Here is a 21,569-nt window from a genome sequence, read left to right as displayed (position 1 = left end):
GAGGGCCGTGGTCCCGAGTTCCTGTGTGTCCGAATGAGGTAAAAAAAACGGCCCGTTCCTGATAAGGTTCTAGGAACTGCAGAAGGTTCCTACAGTGGGAATGCAACACTGAGGCTGCTTACAGGAAGGGACCAAACGGAAGCAGAAATCCGTCGGTATTTGCAGTTTGATGTTGCAACAGAAGCAGCAACAGAGCCAGAAAGAAAGAAAGGGAAGAAACGGAGGAAGAAGGCTGGCTTTTGTGCTGCTCTGGAGCCGGTTGTGCAAAAGACAAAAACCTCCACATGTTGATGGACATGAGAACAACACGGCCCTCCCTTTAGCCAGCACAGTGATGAGTCAACAGGGTGTGGTTCAGTCAGAGGCTTCTCCAGCTCTGATGCAACAAAGAGCCTCACAGGAGGTCATTCCTGCCGGCGGCAACAACGCTCCGCAACAACAGATTATGATGAATTATGTCAAGAAAACTGAGATTTTCAGCTTCCAGGTGAGTGGAAACAGAGCGAAACTTCAGATTTTAGCTCCCGCGGTCCACATCAGGCTCTGCCTGGCGCTGTAAAACCAAGTCTGTGTGCAGTGATCCAGCGTGGACATCCGTCTCCGACTACAAACTCCACTTTAAATCAGAAATATGGTGTTTAAGGAGGCCGCGGACACTTTATAACATCAATCCTGCGATAAAAAGTTTTTAAAAGTCAACTTTTCCTAAAAGATCAAATGTTTGGAGGCTGAAACTATGAACTCTTTGTTCTGCTTCTCTCACATAAAACGCAGATCACAGACAAATGAAAAGCTAATTATTTCAGTAAATCCGTTTCTGGTTTCCATGAAGCTTAAGTAATCAGATTACATTAGAAGCCCACTGTGGACAGGCAGTTAATCGAGTCCAAAACTCAAAACGTAAGCACATAAATGTTGACGTGAGGTTAGTAACATTCACTGGTGTTTCCTGGTCATCTTCCAACAGGAGCGAAGAGTAAGGAGGGAGTGAAAAAGCTCCCAGTTTGCCATTTTAACATCTGCCTGATGGGAACACGCTGATAACAAAGATCCCTTTTAAACCATTTAAGCCAAACTTTCTCTGATTTGACAAGTCATGAGATCACAGCCGCATCTAGGAGCCTAATATCGAACATTTTCCATCCAGACGTACAGATTCCCAACCATCCAGCTCATAATACAATAATAATAATAATCATATGTGGCTGAACAGACTGCAAGTGGATTTCTTTTCTTGGTTCTTACAAATTAAGAATTATTTTAAAGGGTGAAACCTGTTTCAACCTCAACAAAGTTAAAGGTTTAACACTAAGCTACAAGTACAGAGAATATCTAAAGAATAGTCAAGCACAAATGGGCCGTTTCGTCTTTGATTTCTAGTTTTTCCACATGAATAAAGCAGAAGTTTCGGTCTAAAAATATGTTAAAGTGCTATGTTATTTATTACATCGCTTACATCGTTTGGATTAAGCAGCAAACTTGTAATAACAAAGAAAACTGATGTAAATAAAGTGCATCAACACAATCTGATACGACCGGTTCCGTGAATCTAAACTTTTTCCAAAGTTAGGACAACACACACAAAAGGGTGAAGTCAGTGAAAGCTGCTCCTTCCCTGAGACAGCCGCATGGATCATTGAACAACACAGAAAAGATGTTTGATTAAATCTACAGCTGAGACTGAGTTCAGCTGCTGTGAGGAAGCACTGGGAGAGATGCTAGCCGAGAAGTTAGCACCGCTGTGGCTGTCAGGGTTTAGCTTTCCTGTCCTAAAAACACCTAAAACATGAGAAACAAGTGTGTGTCTCTGACCTTTCCTTACCTTGGTTTAGGTAACTTTTACTAAAATAAAAGCTTACCTTTTCAACATTCATTACCAATTACTATTAATTACTGGAAAACATCCATGCACATATCAAAAACACATCAACAATACCACAATAGTAAAAAAACAGGCAATTTAGAAACCCATTGCGGGTTATTTACAGAGGTGCTGAAAGTGTTTTTTAGATCCCGGTTCCATGACATCACAACAAAGGAGAGGGATTCCCATCTATACTCTCAAACCAAGGTAACAACTTTTCATATTTTATGGAATAATTTGGTTATAATCATTGGATATTACATATACTAGATGACTTCTACAAGAGTTCTTAATGTGTATCTGGCTAAATCTGGGTCCGTTCCGGTCCGTTCCGGTGTTTAGGTACTCCCGTTAGCTTTCTAAGCTAGCAAACACAGAACAACCGAAAAAAGACAACAAATAAAATCATGGCGGTTGACATTTCTCCCGTCGTTATCGACACGTTTCTTAAGCTTTTCCTGAAAAGTTTAAACCGACAACAACGTCGAGCCGCGGCTTATTTAATGTTAGAAACGGCAGAGGAGGACGGCGGCTGCGAAGTCCTCCAGCTTTAGCAGAACTTATCTTAGCTTCGCGTTAGCTCAGCGTTAGCTTAGCGTTAGTTTAGCGTTAGTTTCGCGTTAGCTTAGCATTAGCTTAGCGGATTCACCTGTACGTGAGAGACCACCAGACTCTTGTTTCCTTCTCCGTGATACTTCCAGTCGTTTTCGTCCATTTTGTCCAGTTCCATCACAAAAGCGACGGCAAACCCGGGCTCTCGTCAACGACCAGGGGAGGTAACACATAAAAAGGGCAGCGAAACGTCCAAGTACCGCGACTGATGCCGCTTGCTGCTAGCAGTAATTTATAAAGTATCTCAACGGGAACTGGAACAACCCGGCCCCGGATGTTACCTGCCGCTCACAGAGCTACTTCCGGCCGGAACTTCAGAATAAAGGTCCATCAACTGTGTGTAAAACTAACAATGATCTTCATGAAAACAAACTGATTGTAGGAGCTATTTGTAAAAGTTAGTTTTTTTGTTTTTTGGTTCTAGTTGTAAATTCAATTTGCTAATTGTGAGCATCTTTATTTGATTAATTTCAGTGCTTTATTTAGATTACATTTTTTTGATAATATTCTTTTAGAATAGAATAGAAAAATTCTTTATTCAAATTGGTCAAGTAGCTCAAAAAAATTATCAATGTTTACAATGATTGTATATTTGCACATCAGACAAGCCCCTTCACTGCCCATTTTTAAAACTCGTCTTAAAACCCATTTTTATTCCCCGGCTTTTAACCCAGCATGAGACTCTGTTTCTGTTATTGTTTTATTGTTGTAATATTGTTGTTGTTTTTGCATTGTTCTTGTGTTTTATGCCTTGTATTTTGTGTTGTACAGCACTTTGTTTCAGCCACAGCTGTGTTAAAAGGCTATATAAATAAAGTTGAGTTGACAATGATTGTATGGTAACAACAACAATAATAATACCAATTCTAATAAAAATACTACTACTAACTAATAATAATAATAATAATAATAATAATAATTAGTTAATTATTTAAAACAAAAATCAATCCATCAATAAAACTAATATATATACTAAAACATATATATTTCCATTAGAATCTAACTGCTTCGCTCAATTAATAGTGTTTTTTATTAACGTTTTAATTAGGGCTGGACAACGATTAAAAAAATTTATTTCAATTAATCGCACGATTTCCCTGATTAATCGCAATTAATCGCATTTGTACGCAAAATCCAAAAATGAATTCAAAAGTAGCGTATAGCTTTTAGCATTTAGTTTTATTTTAAATGTGCCACATGGAGAGAACATCGATGGCATGACAGACTGCATCACGGACTACATCAAGTTCTGTGAACATAACACACTGCCGGAACGGACTGTACGTTGTTTCCCCAACAACAAACCCTGGATCACCAGTGACCTGAAAGCCCTCCTGAACAGGAAGAAGGAGGCCTTCAGGGCAGGAGACAACATAGACATCATATAGAACACTAGACTGAGCAACGAACGTAACCGCTCTTGGGCCGAACGTAACGCAGGGCCGCCATATTGGAGTGGTGATTCGCTCCATTCAGTTAACCGGGTTGATAGGAGCAATGAACAGTCAGCGCATTTAATTAATACTATATCGCTGAATAACACTCGTGTTTATGCGTTTTAAATGTCATCCGTGAAGCACTGAAAAAAAAAAACATGGTTTGGCGGGATTTATTGTTCATACTTGGCATAACGTAACACAATATAGGCCTACATGAGTCATTAATAGTTCATGGTTCACCTTTGAAAAACAAACAATGAGATAACGAGTCATTTTTTCATTTTATTTTTATTTTTAGTTCTTAAGTGAATCATACACGGACCTTCAACATTACATTTCAATATTGTTTTTTTTCACACTTCTTTTTTTCTCCACAATTATATATATATATATATATATATATATATATATATATATATAAATATACATATACATATAAATATATACATATAAATATATATATATATATATATATATATATATATATATATATATATATATGTAGGGAAGATATCCACTGGCCATTAATATACAAAAAAGAGCACTACAATTTTGGATGCACCTCAAAACAAGTCCCTCAGACACACTGCACTTTATTGCAGCAAAAACAATGTGTATAATATAAATTAATCATTACATGTTCATTATATTTTATGCTTTGGCAATACATTTACTTTTTCATGCCAATAAAGCTCATTCAATTGAATTGAATTGAGAGAGAGGTAGAGACAGAGAGGACTAAGGCCCAATCCCAATTCACCCCTTGGCCCTACCCCTTACCCCTTCCCCTCCGTTTTGCGCGTTCACGTGAAGGGGTAGTGTTGTCCCAATGCTCTTCCAAAGCCGTTCCCCTTAGCCCTACCCCTCCGTTGGAGCCATTGAAACGGAGGGCTTCGCCCAGGCAGACTCCGTTTGAAGGGGTATGATATATTTCCCAGAGTACAACGCGACTACCGGGAGATTGCGAGTCTTTTTAAAAATGGCAGAAGCGAGAGCACCACACAAATGTAAGTTCTTCTATTTTTTTGCCATAATTCAACTGTTTTAACCGTTTTAGGTTGTGATAACTGGTGTATTGTGTGAGTTTAACATGGTGGCAATGTGTAGTTATTTTCTGCTATAAACGCACATGGGAAAAGTCGCTATTTTACATGGAGTAATCGGTCAATGCATGTGAAGGTGCTGCGAAAGAGTTGTTTTTTTAAATTGTAACGCAAGTATTTACAAGCAATGTAGTTGGTTAACCATAGAGAAGTTCCTTTTGAGCGTCATTTCGCTACCTATTATCACAAGTATTCATATACGTGACTGATTCACAGGGACTCAAGCACAAAGAGCCTGATCAGGTTTAGCGCCGAAAACGAAAATCTGTTTCTAAAGTCATCCCCATCCCCAAAAAGAAGTAGGAAGTCCAATCCCATAATGGATTACCTGATACAGGAGAGCCTGAAGGAGCAGAAGCGCCACGAGCAGAAAACGGAGCGCTTTTTAGCTCGGTTTGAGCGCATGATAGACAAACTTTACGGTGAGTTGATGCGCCATGCACCTATTGTACACACAGCCACCACTACCGCATTCTGAAACACCTTTTTTTAATTTTTTACAATGGATGAAAGTGCATGCTATAATGTCATGTCGTGTCTTGTTCCCCCAGAACATCACTGAGCCCATGCAGCACCTCCGATGCGCCATGCACCTTCGCTGTTCCTGCTCCGGTCATCTCGTTCTTGATGATTGCACTGTTGCCCGTTTATATTCATACTGTTTATATTCATACTGTTTATATTCATAATGTTTATATTCATACTGTTTATATTCATACTGTTTATTGTCCATATTTGCACCACACACTTTACAGCAGACACTTTGAGCTGTTATTTCTGAAAACAAGCTGCCTTACCAGTCTGTAATGTGAGCCTAATAAAAGAAATTAAGGACATAAGGTTTGTGAGCATGATTATCACATCAACATCATATTAACGACTGGAACGGATATTGCTATGAAGAGATTTATTATACAAGGGATAACAAAAAAAATGGGGTACATGTTGTGGTCCAATGGGCAATAATTTTTAGGACGACCCGTCTGCTGGAAAGAAAAACATGGAAAGATCAGGCTTTCATCCTCCCAAACCAACACATTGATAGCACACACAATGCAGTGCATTTATTTAAATCATCAAATCTGAACCTGGTACAAAGAAAACCGTTTCAAAAACGCATGAGCTGCATGTTTATCCCAAACGGAACGAGGCGAGTAACAAAGGCTAAACGTTAGCTCATGCTTTCAGCTAGGTTAGGATACTACTCCAGTCAATGAATCAGCAAATCCAACGAGACAAGCAAATTGTTTCTATATTACACAATATCACAAATGTACAGTTAGAAGCACTTTCAAACACGTTATCATATTCACACGCCGGCTCCAGAAGCTACCAGCTGCTCACTCACACGCGTTATTTGCATTAACTTCTTATTCTACATACCGTAACAAGATCCAGCAATGCTCCCACATGTCGAAGACGCCTTCACCTGATGGCACTCAGATATTTCTAAAAATATCCGAATAGCCCAGGACAGCGCGAACACCACAGCACCGGTCATGTTTGTTTACTTCTGGCTAAAGCTGTCGCTTTTGGTTACGTAAGAACTGACGGCGCGGACTTATTACGTTCGTGAGTGTGAAGTGCTGTCCCAATTCGAAGGGGTGACATTCTTAGCCCTTCGCCTACCCCTACGTTTGAAGGGGCGAGGGGTAGGGGCGAGGGGTAGGGGCGAGGCGTAGGGGCGAGGCGTAGGCGAAGGGGTAGAAAATAGAATTGGGATTGGGCCTTTAACACCTCACCTCCGGACTGCTTTTACCCCACTGAGGCATCAACCCCCCTCCCCCGCCTGACTGTGAGTACTGGCCAGGTGAAGAGACAGCTGGAGAGACTCCACCTAGTCAAGGCTGCAGGACCTGATGGCATCAGCCCCAGAGTTCTGAGGACCTGTGCCAGCCAGCTGTCTGTGGTGTTCCAGCACCTGTTTAACCTGAGCCTGCACCTAGAGAGGATCCCAGCACCTGTTTAACCTGAGCCTGCACCTAGAGAGGATCCCAGCACCTGTTTAACCTGAGCCTGTACCTAGAGAGGATCCCAGCACCCGTTTAACCTGAGCCTGTACCAAGAGAGGATCCCAGCACCTGTTTAACCTGAGCCTGCACCTAGAGAGGATCCCAGCACCTGTTTAACCTGAGCCTGTACCTAGAGAGGATCCCAGCACCTGTTTAACCTGAGCCTGCACCTAGAGAGGATCCCAGCACCTGTTTAACCTGAGCCTGCACCTAGAGAGGATCCCAGCACCTGTTTAACCTGAGCCTGCACCTAGAGAGGATCCCAGCACCTGTTTAACCTGAGCCTGCACCTAGAGAGGATCCCAGCACCCGTTTAACCTGAGCCTGCACCTAGAGAGGATCCCAGCACATGTTTAACCTGAGCCTGTACCTAGAGAGGATCCCAGCACCCGTTTAACCTGAGCCTGCACCTAGAGAGGATCCCAGCACCTGTTTAACCTGAGCCTGTACCTAGAGAGGATCCCAGCACCTGTTTAACCTGAGCCTGTACCTAGAGAGGATCCCAGCACCTGTTTAACCTGAGCCTGTACCTAGAGAGGATCCCAGCACCTGTTTAACCTGAGCCTGTACCTAGAGAGGATCCCAGCACCTGTTTAACCTGAGCCTGTACCTAGAGAGGATCCCAGCACCTGTTTAACCTGAGCCTGTACCTAGAGAGGATCCCAGCACCTGTTTAACCTGAGCCTGTACCTAGAGAGGATCCCAGCACCTGTTTAACCTGAGCCTGTACCTAGAGAGGATCCCAGCACCTGTTTAACCTGAGCCTGTACCTAGAGAGGATCCCAGCACCTGTTTAACCTGAGCCTGCACCTAGAGAGGATCCCAGCACCTGTTTAACCTGAGCCTGTACCTAGAGAGGATCCCAGCACCCGTTTAACCTGAGCCTGCACCTAGAGAGGATCCCAGCACCTGTTTAACCTGAGCCTGCACCTAGAGAGGATCCCAGCACCTGTTTAACCTGAGCCTGCACCTAGAGAGGATCCCAGCACCTGTTTAACCTGAGCCTGCACCTAGAGAGGATCCCAGCACCTGTTTAACCTGAGCCTGTACCTAGAGAGGATCCCAGCACCCGTTTAACCTGAGCCTGCACCTAGAGAGGATCCCAGCACATGTTTAACCTGAGCCTGCACCTAGAGAGGATCCCAGCACCCGTTTAACCTGAGCCTGCACCTAGAGAGGATCCCAGCACCTGTTTAACCTGAGCCTGTACCTAGAGAGGATCCCAGCACCCGTTTAACCTGAGCCTGCACCTAGAGAGGATCCCAGCACCTGTTTAACCTGAGCCTGTACCTAGAGAGGATCCCAGCACCCGTTTAACCTGAGCCTGTACCTAGAGAGGATCCCAGCACCTGTTTAACCTGAGCCTGTACCTAGAGAGGATCCCAGCACCTGTTTAACCTGAGCCTGTACCTAGAGAGGATCCCAGCACCTGTTTAACCTGAGCCTGTACCTAGAGAGGATCCCAGCACCTGTTTAACCTGAGCCTGTACCTAGAGAGGATCCCAGCACCTGTTTAACCTGAGCCTGTACCTAGAGAGGATCCCAGCACCTGTTTAACCTGAGCCTGTACCTAGAGAGGATCCCAGCACCTGTTTAACCTGAGCCTGTACCTAGAGAGGATCCCAGCACTGTGGAAGACGTCCTGCGTGGTTCCTGTCCCGAAGAAGCCGACTCCTTCTGGACTCAATGATTACCGACCAGTAGCTCTCACATCTCATGTGATGAAGGTGCTGGAGAGACTGGTCTTGACGCATCGCAGACCGCAGGTGGCTTCTTCCCGTGACCCGCTACAGTTTGCCTACCAGCCTCACCTGGGGGTGGATGATGCTGTTGTTTACCTGCTGCAGCGTGCTCACTCGTACCTGGATGGATCGGGTTGCACTCTGAGAATCACATTCTTTGATTTTTCGAGTGCATTCAGCACGATCCGGCCAGGTCTACTGAGTGACAAACTGCAGGTCATGGGGGTCGACACGTCCATCATCTCCTGGATTGCCAACTACCTGACAGACAGACCACAGTATGTCCGGCTGGGCGGTGTTCTGTCTGATGTGGTGGTTGGCAGTACAGGAGCTCCTCAGGGGACTGTGCTGTCTCCTTTCCTGTTTACCTTGTACACCACAGACTTTAAATACAACTCAGAGTCATGCCACTTGCAGAAGTTTTCAGATGACTCTGCGGTTGTTGGGTGTATAAGGGATGGACAGGAGGGGGAGTACAGAGCGCTGGTAGAGGATTTTGTGGATTGGTCTGGCAGAAATCACCTGCTTCTGAATGTGGCAAAGACCAGATAGATGGTCATTGACTTCAGAAGGAGGAGGACGGCTCCAAAGCCTCTGTGCGTTCTGGGAGAGGACGTTGCAGTGGTGGAGGACTACAGGTACCTGGGAGTGCACCTGGACAACGGACTGAACTGGAGGACCAACACCGATGCTGTCTACAAGAAGGGGATGAGCCGACTCTATTTTCTGAGGAAGCTGAGATCCTTCAACGTGTGCAGCGAGATGTTGGAGATGTTCCATCAGTCTGTTGTTGCCAGTGCACTCTTCTTCGCTGTGGTCTGCTGGGGGAACAGCATCAGAGCCGGTGACGCCAGCAGGCTTAATAAACTCATTAAGAAGGCTGGTTCTGTCATCGGCTGCAAACTGGACTCATTTGAATCTGTGGTGGAGAGGAGGACACTGAACAAACTGTTATCCATCATGGATAACCCCACCCATCCTCTCCACCAGCTGCTGGTTGGACAGCGGAGCTCCTTTTCCAACAGGCTCATCCAGCTCCGCTGTCACAAGGACCGATTCAGGAAATCCTTCCTACCAGCAGCCATCACCATCTACAACACCCCCCCGCCACCCCTCCGGCTGGAAGAGAACTCAACCTCAATAGGCTTGAAGTCTCTCCTAAAAAACAATAACAAAAAAAACAAAAAAAATACTGTAGATTTGTACATAGCGAATGTTTATTCACTATTTTTATTTATTTATTGTATTTTATTTTATATTTATTTTATTCTATTCTATATCTTTACTGTATGCTGCTGCAACAAAACAATTTCCCAAATTGGGATTAATAAAGTATTTATCTATCTATCTATCATATGAATGAAAGTGCCATAACATTTGTTGTGCAAACACACTTTTAACATCAGCATCTTTCTGTAGTTTTTATGTAGAAGCCTCGCTCCACTGTCTGTTTCCTTGAATGACTTGCTGCTATCAGTTGTGTGTTTTGCCTTTAAGTGATATTTTAGACTGGAACTACTACGCTGAGAAGACAATTCAACTTGGCAGTGTTTACAGATGACTTTGGTTCTGTCGACTCCGCCGTCTGGAAGAACTTTAAAATGAAAATGGCCGAGTAAAAGTTCCGTACCCTTCTCCATGTTTGGTGCATCCGCCGATTACTTTCTTTTCCTGTTCCACAGCAGACAGCAACAGACTTTTACAGAATAAAAGCCTGTGAGCAGCAGACTTTTACAAAATAAAAGCCTGTGAGCAACAGACTTTTACAGAATAAAAGCCTGTGAGCGACAGACTTTTACAAAATAAAAGCCTGTGAGCAACAGACTTTTACAAAATAAAAGCCTGTGAGCAACAGACTTTTACAAAATAAAAGCCTGTGAGCAGCAGACTTTTACAAAATAAAAGCCTGTGAGCAGCAGACTTTTACAAGAATAAAATAAATAATAAAACCTGTGTTAATGTGCAATAAAAATATTTATCGGCGTTAAATAATTAACGAGTTAATACGCCCAGCCAGACTTAGAATGAAATCTTTCTACAGTGGCTCCTTCCACACGGTGAAAAAAGAACATATTACCCTGAAGAAAGAGGAGAAATCAGTGGCTGTTCATGCTGTTTCGGGAGATGTTTGAGGCTTCACATTTAAGAAAAGAAAGATGGTGCTCATTTCATAGTGAATTAAAAGGCCACAGCACAAATAAACTGTTACAGAAGTGGAGGCTGAGCAGATGAAAACAGGTAATTTACCTGTCTGACATTAAATGCAAGTTGTTAACAGCATTTAAGATGGATGCCGTCTCTAACTTGACTAGATATCAGTGCATTTTAGAGGTGGATAAGACCATAAATGCAAATTTAAAGTTAAACTTTGTGGTTTGAGGATTAAGTGCGAACTAGTGTTAAAACAATGTCGTCATTCTATCAGAAATACTCCTGCTGAACAAATGCAATCAATTTTGGGAAGTTCATTAGATAAACTGACAAAAATCTCTTAACATTTAACAATTCTTTAATTTTTTTCCTTCCCAGCAGCCAAACTTTCTTGTAATCTTTTAAAGTGTCCTGATCAGCAGTTCTCCAGCTTTCTGAAGCTCTTTCAGAGTTTTTCTTTGGACATTTTCTGCTTTTTCACTCATTTTCAGTCCTTGTACCTGAGCATCTTCAGAGGAATGTGTTTTTTCTTCGTTAAGTTAAGCCACTTAACTCTGAGCTGTGAACCATTCAGGCAGAAAAACAGGCTCCTAACTCAAGGGATGAACCAGTGTTCCTGAAGGCCACTTAAAGACAGCCTACTATTCTGCAGAATATAAATCAAATAAACACTTGGAAATGCTGAGAAAAGAAACTAAAAGAATAAGCTTCTGTGGTTTATTAGTATCCTGATTTCTGAACATTTTTTAGCAGCTTGTTAAAAACATTTCTGTTTTCATGCGTCTATGCATGAAATCTGCACGATATCTTTGAACTTATCTGGACTGTTGCTTGTTTTTAAATTCATTTAAATGATTTTATTTGTTTCTCTTTATATTCTTTTATGTATTTCAATGCTTCTTCCACTCCCTGCTGCAATGCTTTTATTTTATGTAAAGCACTTTGAACTGTTCTGTACATGAAATGTGCTATATAAATAAATTTAATTTGATTTGATTTGATTTGTTATGAATGAAAACTCCTGCTTGCCTTTTAAATGACAAATATAAGTCAAACAAAGGCGCTTTAATTTAAGTTGCTTTACTTTTGAAGCTTGTATGAGTGAACTTCCGGTTAAATATGTCTGACTTCACCTTCTCTCCGACGAGCACGTTGAGAAAACGCCCATCAGTGATGTCCCAACTGCTCCGCTCTGATTGGTCAGAGCCGGAAGGAACGGGGCGGGGCGAAGGGGGCGTGGCTCCGGGCGGACAGCACCACGGCAGGACGTGCGTAAAGCGCCGCCATCTTGGTACAGGGCAAGCAGAGGCGGCGGTGCGGGAACTTAGGAAGGAAAGAGGTGCTCCCCGATCCTAAAGTGGAATTATTCGCTTAATTTTGGACCGATTTCCAAACGTATTGATTTGTTAAAAACGTCACACATGTAGCTATGCTACAGGGTGCCTGGATGTGTTAAAAATGCTGCTTTTACGACCCAAATACAAGTTCTATTATCAGCAGAACTTCTGATGAGAGACTGAAACGATGCCGGACTTCTGTGCCGCGTATGGATGCTCCAATGAGCGCAGCGTGCAGACCAGATCCCGTGGGATCACTTTCCACAGGTGAGATGTAAGAAAGGGCTCCTGCAGGTTTGAGATGTTCCCCTGCTCCAGCACACCTGGGGCAGATCGGTGCCTCATGAGCTGGTTTGTGCAGAACTTAGAAATATTTAAGAGATCCATTTAATCTGAATCAGGTGCGTTGAAAGCACTGCATTGTCTAATGTTTTAAACATATTTTAAACATCTAAGGGCCGGTGCTGCTGCAGGATTCTGTTCCCACCCTGCAGCAGCACAGCTGGCCTGTTTCATTCAATCAGCTGAACTGTCAACCAGTTCAGTCCATCAGAGTCTAACTGCTTTGCTGAATTAATAGTGGTTTTTATTACCTTAGAAGGAAATCTTTCTGCAGTGGCTCCTTCCACACGGTGAAAAGAAAAAACATATTACCAGAAAGAGGAGAAATCAGTGGCTGTTCATGCTTTTTTGGGAGAAGTTTGAGGCTTCACATCTAAGACGGCTGAACTGTCAACCAGTTCAGTGCAGTTACTTAATCCTGCAGCCACACCGGCCCTTTCAGGGATCAGTTTGAGACCAGTGGTCTAAAACCTGCAGGACAGTGGCCCTCAAGGTTGTTATACAAAGTCAGTCAAATTTATTTGTATAGCACATTTCATGTACTAAACAGTTCAAAGTGCTTTACATAAAATAAAAGCATTGCAGCAGGGAGTGGAAGAAGCATTAAAAATACATAAAAGAATATAAAGAGAAACAAATAAAATCATTTAAATGAATTTAAAAACCAGCAACAGTCCAGATAAGTTCAAAGATATCGTGCAGATTTCATGCATAGACACATGAGAACAGAAATGTTTTTAACCTGGATTTAAAAACGTCTCCATTTGGTGAAAGTTTAATCTCCACTGGCAGTTTGGTGACAGCTTTGATGTGGCTGCTGAAAGTCAGATCTGAGTCTATCAACACTCCGAGGTTACCGACTCGCTCAGTGATTGTAAGGGCCCGAGTCTCAAGATATTTACCAACGCTGACCCTCTTCTCTTTGCTCCCAAACAGAATGATCTCAGTTTGGTCTTCATTTAATCGTAGAAAATTCTCTCTCATCCAGGTGTTTACTTCCTCCAGACACTGACACAGAACGTCTGCTGGGCTGCAGTCGCCATTTGTCATTTATTTATTTATTTTAAACGAGGACAATTCACAAAAGCATTAAATGTGAGAGAAGAGATGCCTTGTGCCAGGTTGTAGAAACATTTGCTAATTTCCACCTGTAGTCCCTCTGGGCACGTAAGGTAAAAACAGATTAAGATTGTAAAATATGACAGATAAAAGTAATATGGAGACCATAATATTTTAAAAATAGACAAAATACACTGGCAAAAGTCTTGCTGTCCGGTGACAGAGACACATAAAGTTGTGTATCGTCTGCATAACTGTGATAAATGATGTTAAAATTCTGCAATATCTGACCCAAAGGGAGCATATACAAGTTAAACAGAAGAGGTCCAAGAATTGACCCCTGGGGGACTCCACAAGTCATGGCCACTCGCTCAGATTCATAGCTGCCAATAGTAACAAAATAACTCCGGCCTTCTAAGTAGGACCTGAACCAGTTAAGTACCGCTCCAGAAAGTCCAACCCAGTTTTCCAGCCTGTGCAACAGGATTCTGTGATCTGTGATCTACAGTATACAGTGAAATAAACCCTGAGAGGACGGACAGAACCCCTAAAGCTTCGAGTCCGGGTTCTATCCATCATATAACCAGTTCCAAAAAAGACAGACCTGGACTGCTGTGATTGATCGGTCAGAAAGCAGCATCTAATAGGGCTAATAGATGGATTATTGTTGGCTCTATTAGGTGGAATTAATTTTTGTTTTTTGTTTTCAAGGTTTCCCAAAGACGGCAGTCTGAAGAGACAGTGGGAACGGGCAGTGAAACGGAAAGGTTTTGTGGCAACTAAGAGGTCGTTGCTGTGCAGTGAGCACTTTGAGCCGGAGGACTTTGACAGAACAGGGCAAATTGTCCGGCTGAGACACGGAGTCAAACCGTCTGTCTTTAACTTCCCGTCTCATCTACAGAAGGTGTGTGTGCCGTTTGGATTCATGTCAGCATTTAAAAGCTACTAAATGCCACTTAATAACTTTTTAAAACTTTTTTAAACTGTCTGCACGTTTAAGAATAAAGGTGCAGTACACTTTTTAAAAAATGTTGTATTGTGTTTCTTACATTTTAGCAAGTACCATCAAGGACAACAAAAGCTTCAAGGAAAGCAGAAGAGCACCTTCCAGTGGATGTGCCTCAGCGTTTCCCCCAAGCTGAACCTCATTCCAATGATGTGAGTATCTGCATGAGCCCCCGGTCATATTAAATTAGGGCTGGGCGAGTTAACTCGTTATTATCGCACTAACTCGCTAATTATTTAACGTCGATAAATATTTTATCGCCCATTGGGTTTTATTATTTATTTTATTATAGTAAAAGTCAGTTGCTCACAGGCTTTTATTTTTTAAAAGTTAAGTAAGGTCACTACACTGATTGCATTACTAAAACATATATATTTCCATTAGAATTTAACTGCTTCGCTGAATTAATAGTGTTTTTTATTAACTAAAAATGAAAGAATTGGGTTAATTATGAGGACATTTTTGTCAGTTTATTTAATGAACCTCACAAAATTGATTGCATTTGCTCAACAGGAGTATTTATGATAGAATGACGACATTGTTTTAACACTAGTTCGCACTTAATCCTCAAACCACAAACTTTAAATGAGCATTTAAGGTCTTATCCACCACTAAAATGCGCTGTCGCTCACAGGCTTTTATTTTGTAAAAGTCTGTTGCTCACAGGCTTTTATTTTGTAAAAGTCTGCTGCTTTCAGGCTTTTATTTTGTAAAAGTCTGTTGCTCACAGGCTTTTATTTTGTAAAAGTCTGCTGCTCACAGGCTTTTATTTTGTAAAAGTCTGTTGCTCACAGGCTTTTATTTTGTAAAAGTCTGTTTCTCACAGGCTTTTATTTTGTAAAAGTCTGTTGCTCACAGGCTTTTATTTTGTAAGTCTGTTGCTCACAGGCTTTTATTTTGTAAAAGTCTGTTACTCACAGGCTTTTATTTTGTAAAAGTCTGTTGCTCACAGGCTTTTATTTTGTAAAAGTCTGTTGCTCACAGGCTTTTATTTTGTAAAAGTCTGCTGCTTTCAGGCTTTTATTTTGTAAAAGTCTGTTGCTCACAGGCTTTTATTTTGTAAAAGTCTGCTGCTCACAGGCTTTTATTTTGTAAAAGTCTGTTGCTCACAGGCTTTTATTTTGTAAAAGTCTGTTTCTCACAGGCTTTTATTTTGTAAAAGTCTGTTGCTCACAGGCTTTTATTTTGTAAAAGTCTGCTGCTCACAGGCTTTTATTTTGTAAAAGTCTGTTGCTCACAGGCTTTTATTTTGTAAAAGTCTGTTGCTCACAGGCTTTTATTTTGTAAGTCTGTTGCTCACAGGCTTTTATTTTGTAAAAGTCTGTTGCTCACAGGCTTTTATTTTGTAAAAGTCTGTTGCTCACAGGCTTTTATTTTGTAAAAGTCTGTTGCTCACAGGCTTTTATTTTGTAAAAGTCTGTTGCTCACAGGCTTTTATTTTGTAAAAGTCTGCTGCTTTCAGGTTTTTATTTTGTAAAAGTCTGTTGCTCACAGGCTTTTATTTTGTAAAAGTCTGTTGCTCACAGGCTTTTATTTTGTAAAAGTCTGTTTCTCACAGGCTTTTATTTTGTAAAAGTCTGTTGCTCACAGGCTTTTATTTTGTAAGTCTGTTGCTCACAGGCTTTTATTTTGTAAAAGTCTGTTGCTCACAGGCTTTTATTTTGTAAAAGTCTGTTGCTCACAGGCTTTTATTTTGTAAAAGTCTGTTGCTCACAGGCTTTTATTTTGTAAAAGTCTGTTACTCACAGGCTTTTGTTTTGTAAAAGTCTGTTGCTCACAGGCTTTTATTTTGTAAAAGTCTGTTACTCACAGGCTTTTGTTTTGTAAAAGTCTGTTGCTCACAGGCTTTTATTCTGTAAAAGTCTGTTGCTCACAGGCTTTTATTTTGTAAAAGTCTGTTGCTCACAGGCTTTTATTTTGTAAAAGTCTGTTGCTCACAGGCTTTTATTTTGTAAAAGTCTGTTGCTCACAGGCTTTTATTTTGTAAAAGTCTGTTGCTCACAGGCTTTTATTTTGTAAAAGTCTGTTGCTCACAGGCTTTTATTTTGTAAAAGTCTGTTGCTCACAGGCTTTTATTTTGTAAAAGTCTGTTACTCACAGGCTTTTGTTTTGTAAAAGTCTGTTGCTCACAGGCTTTTATTCTGTAAAAGTCTGTTGCTCACAGGCTTTTATTTTGTAAAAGTCTGTTGCTCACAGGCTTTTATTTTGTAAAAGTCTGTTGCTCACAGGCTTTTATTTTGTAAAAGTCTGTTGCTCACAGGCTTTTATTTTGTAAAAGTCTGCTTCTCACAGGCTTTTATTTTGTAAAAGTCTGTTGCTCACAGGCTTTTATTTTGTAAAAGTCTGCTTCTCACAGGCTTTTATTTTGTAAAAGTCTGTTGCTCACAGGCTTTTATTTTGTAAAAGTCTGTTGCTCACAGGCTTTTGTTTTGTAAAAGTCTGTTGCTCACAGGCTTTTATTTTGTAAAAGTCTGTTGCTCACAGGCTTTTATTTTGTAAGTCTGTTACTCACAGGCTTTTGTTTTGTAAAAGTCTGTTGCTCACAGGCTTTTATTCTGTAAAAGTCTGTTGCTCACAGGCTTTTATTTTGTAAAAGTCTGTTGCTCACAGGCTTTTATTTTGTAAGTCTGTTGCTCACAGGCTTTTATTTTGTAAAAGTCTGTTGCTCACAGGCTTTTATTTTGTAAAAGTCTGTTGCTCACAGGCTTTTATTTTGTAAAAGTCTGTTACTCACAGGCTTTTGTTTTGTAAAAGTCTGTTGCTCACAGGCTTTTATTCTGTAAAAGTCTGTTGCTCACAGGCTTTTATTTTGTAAAAGTCTGTTGCTCACAGGCTTTTATTTTGTAAAAGTCTGTTGCTCACAGGCTTTTATTTTGTAAAAGTCTGTTGCTCACAGGCTTTTATTTTGTAAAAGTCTGTTGCTCACAGGCTTTTATTTTGTAAAAGTCTGTTGCTCACAGGCTTTTATTTTGTAAAAGTCTGTTGCTCACAGGCTTTTATTTTGTAAAAGTCTGTTGCTCACAGGCTTTTATTTTGTAAGTCTGCTGCTCACAGGCTTTTATTTTGTAAAAGTCTGTTGCTCACAGGCTTTTATTTTGTAAAAGTCTGTTACTCACAGGCTTTTGTTTTGTAAAAGTCTGTTGCTCACAGGCTTTTATTCTGTAAAAGTCTGTTGCTCACAGGCTTTTATTTTGTAAAAGTCTGTTGCTCACAGGCTTTTATTTTGTAAAAGTCTGTTGCTCACAGGCTTTTATTTTGTAAAAGTCTGTTGCTCACAGGCTTTTATTTTGTAAAAGTCTGTTGCTCACAGGCTTTTATTTTGTAAAAGTCTGTTGCTCACAGGCTTTTATTTTGTAAAAGTCTGTCGCTCACAGGCTTTTATTTTGTAAAAGTCTGCTGCTCACAGGCTTTTATTTTGTAAAAGTCTGTTGCTCACAGGCTTTTATTTTGTAAAAGTCTGCTGCTCACAGGCTTTTATTTTGTAAAAGTCTGTTGCTCACAGGCTTTTATTTTGTAAAAGTCTGCTGCTGTCTGCTGTGGAACAGGAAAAGAAAGTAATCGGCGGATCCACCAAACATGGAGAAGGGTACGGAACTTTTACTCGGCCATTTTCATTTTAAAGTTCTTCCAGACGGCGGAGTCAACAGAACCAAAGTCATCTGTAAACTCTGCCAAGTTGAATTGTCTTCTCAGCGTAGTAGTTCCAGTCTAAAAATCAGAAAACATCCTGATATATATTTCCTTCCCTCTTTCCTCCAGGACCACAGTTACGCTTTGCCTGCTTCTCCCACTGTGCTGAAGGCCAGATTTAGGGAAGCTCTGGCTCGAGTGGAGAGGCTGGAGCGCGAGAAGAGGAACGGCATGCTGCGGGAGCGCAGGGCGCAGAGAAACGTGCACGCTCTTCTGAGAAACGTGCACGCTCTCCTGCAGGATCTGAGGGAGAAAAACCTCATGAACGAAGAGCTCAAAGGCCGGCTTCAATGCTGCTCAGGTACAATACTTATTCTAATATTTTATATAGGGTCATTTCTGCTTATCGTCTGTGTCAGAGTCTTCTCAGTTAAAGGGACAGTTCGCCTCTTTAAAGGGACAGTTCGCCTCTTCTGACATGAAGCTGTGTGACATCCCATATCAGCAACATCATTTCTGAACATCTTCTTACCCCCTGCTGCGTCCTGTGAGCAGAGTTCCAGCCTCGTTTTGGTGTTGATGAAGGTAGTCCGGCTAGTTGGCTGGGGTTTAAAAAATAAAGCCTTTTGCTTCTCAGAACAATATGCGTTCAACAGAGTAATACATTTGCATCACAAAATGGTTCTCCAGGAAAAAGTCAGACCTCACAATCTCTTGGCCCTATTTTCTCTCTGGCTTGCACCATGTATAAAATATATTTTATAAAGTATTATATATATATATATATATATATATATATAATATTTTATAAAATATTATCTATTTTGTTATATTTTATAAAAATTATATATTTATAATATTTGATTATTTTAATATATTAAAATATATTTATTATAATAAAATACCATCATGATAAATATAATTATTATTAAATAATAATAAATAAACCATAAATAATTTATTAAATAATAAATTAAATTCGTATCACTGCCTGCTGCCGACAGCCGCGCCTGTTACGGTGTTTGCTGCTCGGTCTGCGCAGCAGGCAGTGATACGAATTTAATTTATTATTTAATAAATTATTTATGGTTTATTTATTATTATTTAATAATAATTATATTTATCATGATGGTATTTTATTATAATAAATATATGTTAATATATTAAAATAATCAAATATTATAAATATATAATTTTTATAAAATATAACAAAATAGATAATATTTTATAAAATATTATATATAATACTTTATAAAATATATTTTAAAATGTTATATTTTAATATATTGAAATAATATAATATTTTTATAAAATATATTTTATACATGGTGCAAGCCGGAGAGAAAATAGGGCCAAGAGATTGTGAGCTCTGACTTTTTCCTGGAGAACCATTTTGTGATGCAAATGTATTACTCTGTTGAACGCATATTGTTCTGAGAAGCAAAACTCTTTATTTTTTAAACCCCAGCCAACTAGCCGGACTACCTTCATCAACACCAAAACGAGGCTGGAACTCTGCTCACAGGACGCAGCAGGGGGTAAGAAGATGTTCAGAAATGATGTTGCTGATATGGGATGTTACACAGCTTCATGTCAGAAGAGGCGAACTGTCCCTTTAAAGGGGTCAGCACTGATTAGTTTGTTCTTGCTGAATTTCAGATCAGGGTCTCTTGCGGCGTGTGCCGTGACAGCCTGCTGACGGACGCTGTTCCCTCTTTGCAGGATGAGAGCTGCATCCCACCCCAGGCCCGGTCGGGGTGGGGGGAGCAGCAGGAAGGCGACCCGCCGGGTCCCCTCAGGGCGAGGACACGCACGTGGTCCGTGAGGAGATGGGCGCAGATGATGCTGGAGACACAATTTGGCATCAACAACCACCGTTCTGACCCACTGGAACTGTTAAGCTGCACCACACGGCAAAGCCGGCACAGGAAAGCAACCGTTTTAGCTCCAGTTCATGAAAGGCGTGATTTACTCTGAATAGTTTTCTGGGGAAGATTGTTGCTGTTCTTTCTTTGAATATTTCAAAAGTTCTGCCACTTGAACCATCTGGGCATTAAAATAACCTGTTTGGTTTGAATATTTGGAATCAATCGCATCACTTTATTCAGAAAGTAAGTTCCTGCAGCTGCTGACCTGATCTGGCCTCGTATTCAAAGAGGAGCCGAGGGCCGATAACCAGCTGCATGCTCCCTCTGCTGGTCAGTCACAGAATAGATTTTAAAAGCCTGCTGATGGTTTACAATCTGTGATCTGTTCAGAGAATATAAAGCCAGCAGAGCTCTGAGATCCAAGGACTCAGGTCAGCTGGTCCAGTCCAGAGTCCAGACTAAACATGGAGAAGCAGCATTTAGCTGTTATGCTGCAAACAAGTGGAACAAACTGCCAGTGGAGATTAAACTTTCACCAAATGGAGACATTTTTAAATCCAGGTTAAAAACATTTCTGTTCTCATGTGTCTATGCATGAAATCTGCACGATATCTTTGAACTTATCTGGACTGTTGCTGGTTTTTAAATTCATTTAAATGATTTTATTTGTTTCTCTTTATATTCTTTTATGTATTTTAATGCTTCTTCCACTCCCTGCTGCAATGCTTTTATTTTATGTAAAGCACTTTGAACTGTTTGTACATGAAATGTGCTATAAATACATTTGATTTGATTTGATCTTTAGTCTGGAGGACGCAGCGTCAGGTTCTGATCCATCTGACCACAGAACAGTTTCCCTCTTTGCTTCAGTCCATCTTAAAGGCACTTTGGTCCAGAGGAGACGGCAGTTTCTGGATCATGTTCACATCTGGCTGCTCCTCTGCCTGATGGAGCTCTAACCTGCAGCTGTGGAGGTTACGCTGATTCCTGGAGGTGTTCCTGAGCCCAGGCACTGATTTCCAGGACAGAATCAGGTCTGTTTTTAATGCAAAGCTGCCTGGAAGCCGCCCGAAGGTCACAGAAATGTCTCCAGATTCTCTGAATCTTCGGTGAATTCTGTCTGATGGAATAATTTCACATCGAGGGAGTTTCCTGAGAGTGATTCTTGATTTGTTGGCAGGTTTTTGCAGACGACGAACCTCTGCCCATCTTTACTTCTGAGACTCTGCCTCTCTAAGGTGCTCTTTTTAATACCCCGTTTCTAATTAACCTGATTAGTTGTAAGGTGGTCCTCCAGCTGTTTTAGTCTCTTTCTGAGACGTGTTGCTCTCATTAAATGATAAAAAGTAAAAACATTTGACTTGTTTTCCATGTTCTGGTGTGAATGAAATATTAGTGAATGAG

At 40.9% G+C, this 21,569-nt stretch overlaps 2 protein-coding genes across 4 annotated transcripts in view; one reads left to right on the top strand and one right to left on the bottom strand.

Annotated features, from left to right (window-relative positions):
* ippk (inositol 1,3,4,5,6-pentakisphosphate 2-kinase) overlaps positions 1-2,751 on the bottom strand; it is a 34,381-nt gene extending 31,630 nt beyond the window's left edge. Inside the window, exon 1 of the mRNA XM_075460063.1 lies at positions 2,514-2,751. Coding sequence (XP_075316178.1) covers positions 2,514-2,594 — 81 coding nt within the window. The 5' untranslated portion in view covers positions 2,595-2,751. The remainder of the gene's footprint in view (positions 1-2,513) is intronic.
* LOC142376639 (THAP domain-containing protein 6-like) lies at positions 261-21,518 on the top strand. 3 transcript variants are annotated; one of them, XM_075460066.1, is made up of 5 exons: positions 261-487; positions 14,373-14,565; positions 14,718-14,819; positions 18,427-18,658; positions 19,957-21,518. In XM_075460066.1, exons 1-5 carry the CDS (start codon positions 456-458, stop codon positions 19,983-19,985), a joined length of 588 nt encoding a protein of 195 aa, XP_075316181.1. In that variant the 5' UTR covers positions 261-455; the 3' UTR covers positions 19,986-21,518. The 3 variants fall into 3 exon arrangements, with proteins under 3 accessions (XP_075316181.1, XP_075316179.1, XP_075316180.1); XM_075460064.1 differs by lacking the exon at positions 261-487 and adding an exon at positions 10,644-12,527; XM_075460065.1 differs by lacking the exon at positions 261-487 and adding an exon at positions 10,645-12,527 and having other exon boundaries at positions 20,020-21,518.
* The last annotated feature ends 51 nt before the right edge of the window (positions 21,519-21,569 follow it).

This window comes from Odontesthes bonariensis, chromosome 3 (assembly GCF_027942865.1).
Source record: "Odontesthes bonariensis isolate fOdoBon6 chromosome 3, fOdoBon6.hap1, whole genome shotgun sequence".
Classification (NCBI taxonomy): Eukaryota; Metazoa; Chordata; class Actinopteri; order Atheriniformes; family Atherinopsidae; genus Odontesthes; species Odontesthes bonariensis.
The sequence above is the reverse complement of the archived record's forward strand: the minus strand, read 5'-3'. Positions and strand labels throughout refer to the sequence as shown.

Coding starts and splice junctions, on each gene's coding strand:
- LOC142376639 (XM_075460064.1), top strand. CDS start 12,448: ATGCCGGACTTCTGTGCCGCGTATGGATGCTCCAATGAGCGCAGCGTG. Junction 12,528..14,372: donor CGTGGGATCACTTTCCACAG/GTGAGATGTAAG, acceptor TTTGTTTTCAAG/GTTTCCCAAAGACGGCAGTC. Junction 14,566..14,717: donor TCCCGTCTCATCTACAGAAG/GTGTGTGTGCCG, acceptor CTTACATTTTAG/CAAGTACCATCAAGGACAAC.